This window comes from Oncorhynchus clarkii, chromosome 29 (assembly GCF_045791955.1).
Source record: "Oncorhynchus clarkii lewisi isolate Uvic-CL-2024 chromosome 29, UVic_Ocla_1.0, whole genome shotgun sequence".
In the NCBI taxonomy this organism is placed as follows: Eukaryota; Metazoa; Chordata; class Actinopteri; order Salmoniformes; family Salmonidae; genus Oncorhynchus; species Oncorhynchus clarkii.
Window position 1 is genome coordinate 39261400 of NC_092175.1, and position 2500 is coordinate 39263899.

Genomic DNA, 2500 nt, shown 5'->3' on the forward strand with positions numbered 1-2500 from the left:
TGTGTGTGTGTGTGTGTGTAAATCTCCTGTCAGTTTGTCAAAGACGCTACGAGATTAGTGATAATTACAACAACAGACTACTAACGAGGTTGAAGTGACTAACACCATGAGGACATTGTGGAGAGGAATGCAGAGCCCAAGGCCCTTTCCCATAGGGGTGTGTGTGTTTACAGACTGCAGAGGAATCTGCAGTGAGGTTCCGCGCCGTCACGGAAATTCAATTAGCAGAATAAAAAAAAAAAATCCCATAAAAGGGGATTAAGGTTTAAGGTTCTACTCACTCTTCTCGTCGTCATAGGAACCGCCTGAGCTGTTACTGTAGCGAGACTCCAGTCTGTTGTGAGCCTTGGACCTGAGAACACACACACAGTGAGGGTAGGCGTTTACATTTAAAGTGTCATCACATTGATTTCTGAATAATAAAGTTATTTGAAAAATGATTGTATAAAATATCTACCCAAAGGGTGCGGTGATGGGGACCCACCTCTCCTCGTTCTCTCTGGCCAGCTTGGACTCCTCTGTCTCTGGGAAGTTCTCCTGTCCTGCCACTACTGTGTTACTGCTGGACGTAGTGCCTGGACAACACACAACAACATAAATGCATAAACAACAACAACAACATTAGAATAAATACAACAACAGTACACGCGGAAGTTCTCCTGTCCTGCCTGAACAGCAAACAACAGAAATATATAAACAACAACATAAATACATAAACAACAACAACATAAATACATAAACAATATGAATACATAAACAACAACAACAACAACATAAATACATAAACAACAACAGCATAAATACATAAACAACAACAACAACATAAATACATAAACAACAACAACAACATAAATACATAAACAACAACAAAATAAATACATAAACAACAACAACATAAATACATAAACAACAACAACCTAAACAAATACATACAGTAAAGAGTTGTGTAAAGCAACAACAACAACAACACCGGAGAGAAAATGTCATTATATCTGACGTCATGACACATTTCTACCAGGGGAAATTAGAGGGAGGAGCTTATTCTACATTTCATAGAAGAGGTGGTGTATTCAAGCAAAAGATGTGACATTTTAAAAATAGCACAAACGGACGAGCATTCCTATTGGATCCCAAATTCAGACGGATTCCTCAGTTTCAAAACGTTTATTCCATTGTTTTGAACGTTTGTTTTTTAGGACTGATGCCCAGCTGAGCATTCTACTCAATGCTGGTGCTGATGAAGATTTCATCTAAAGTACATTACTGTGGCTTGGAAACACACTGACATTCAAGACGAAGCGAATACTTTGTAGGACAAGCTTTTGACATCATTTTGATGCCACCAGATTGATTTTAGATGCAGTATAACGTTAGGTAGCTAACGTTAGCATTGTAAGCTATTTCTGACTAAATTTGCCAAATCACCAGATTGATTTTAGATGCAGTATAACGTTAGGTAGCTAACGTTAGCATTGTAAGCTATTTCTGACTAAATTTGCCAAATCACCAGATTGATTTTAGATGCAGTATAACGTTAGGTAGCTAACGTTAGCATTGTAAGCTATTTCTGACTAAATTTGCCAAATCACCAGATTGATTTTAGATGCAGTATAACGTTAGGTAGCTAAAGTTAGCATTGTAAGCTATTTCTGACTAAATTTGCCAAATCACCAGATTGATTTTAGATGCAGTATAACGTTAGGTAGCTAACGTTAGCATTGTAAGCTATTTCTAACTAAATTTGCTAGCTCATAGCAACATTGCCATCTCTCTAAAGTAAACCTGACGACATCATAACGATGGCAAAGTTGTTTCCAACTAATTGTACGTCTACTTTAACAATGACATCGTATTACAATGCCACTATAGTATCATTTTGACAAAACAGTCATTAGTCCCCATTCAGAAAGGCTGAGCACTAACCATCAGTCGGATATCAATATTCTGTGGCATCTTTAGAGCCGAGTGACAGAGGTGCAACCCATTCGTTAAATTACTAGAGGGGCTATGTCATAAACCCTTAAAGTTCCAGAATGGGGTGAAAATGGGAGCCATATTGGTCAGGGAGAAATCCAAACCAGTCTAATTGGAATGAATGGCTGTAGAGGCATAATCATTTTACCGATGCAGGAAAATAAAAGTAAGGTATGTGATATATCAGAAATTGTGGAATATAATTATTGTCAACCTAAAATGTTGTCATATAATTATAAATACAGTTTTTACGGGTTTTATACACATTTGAGACCATAAATGTCTCAAAAACAATGAAATATTGGAAAGCTGAGACAGTATGATACAATAGCTATTATACAGTATGGAAAGCTATTATACAGTATGATACAATAGCTATTATACAGTATGGACAGCTATTATACAGTATGGAAAGCTATTATACAGTATGGAAAGCTATTATACAGCATGGAAAGCTATTATACAGTATGATACAATAGCTATTATACAGTATGGACAGCTATTATACAGCATGGAAAGCTATTAT

The 2500-nt window shown here is 36.6% G+C and overlaps 1 protein-coding gene across 1 annotated transcript in view; it reads right to left on the reverse strand.

Annotated features, from left to right (window-relative positions):
* The window catches only part of LOC139387949 (furry homolog b (Drosophila)), a 163647-nt gene that overhangs the window by 43615 nt on the left and 117532 nt on the right, over positions 1-2500 (reverse strand). Inside the window, exons 35-36 of the mRNA XM_071134348.1 lie at positions 458-575; positions 282-352 (exon numbers count right to left, since the gene is read on the reverse strand). Coding sequence (XP_070990449.1) covers positions 282-352; positions 458-575 — 189 coding nt within the window. The remainder of the gene's footprint in view (positions 1-281; positions 353-457; positions 576-2500) is intronic.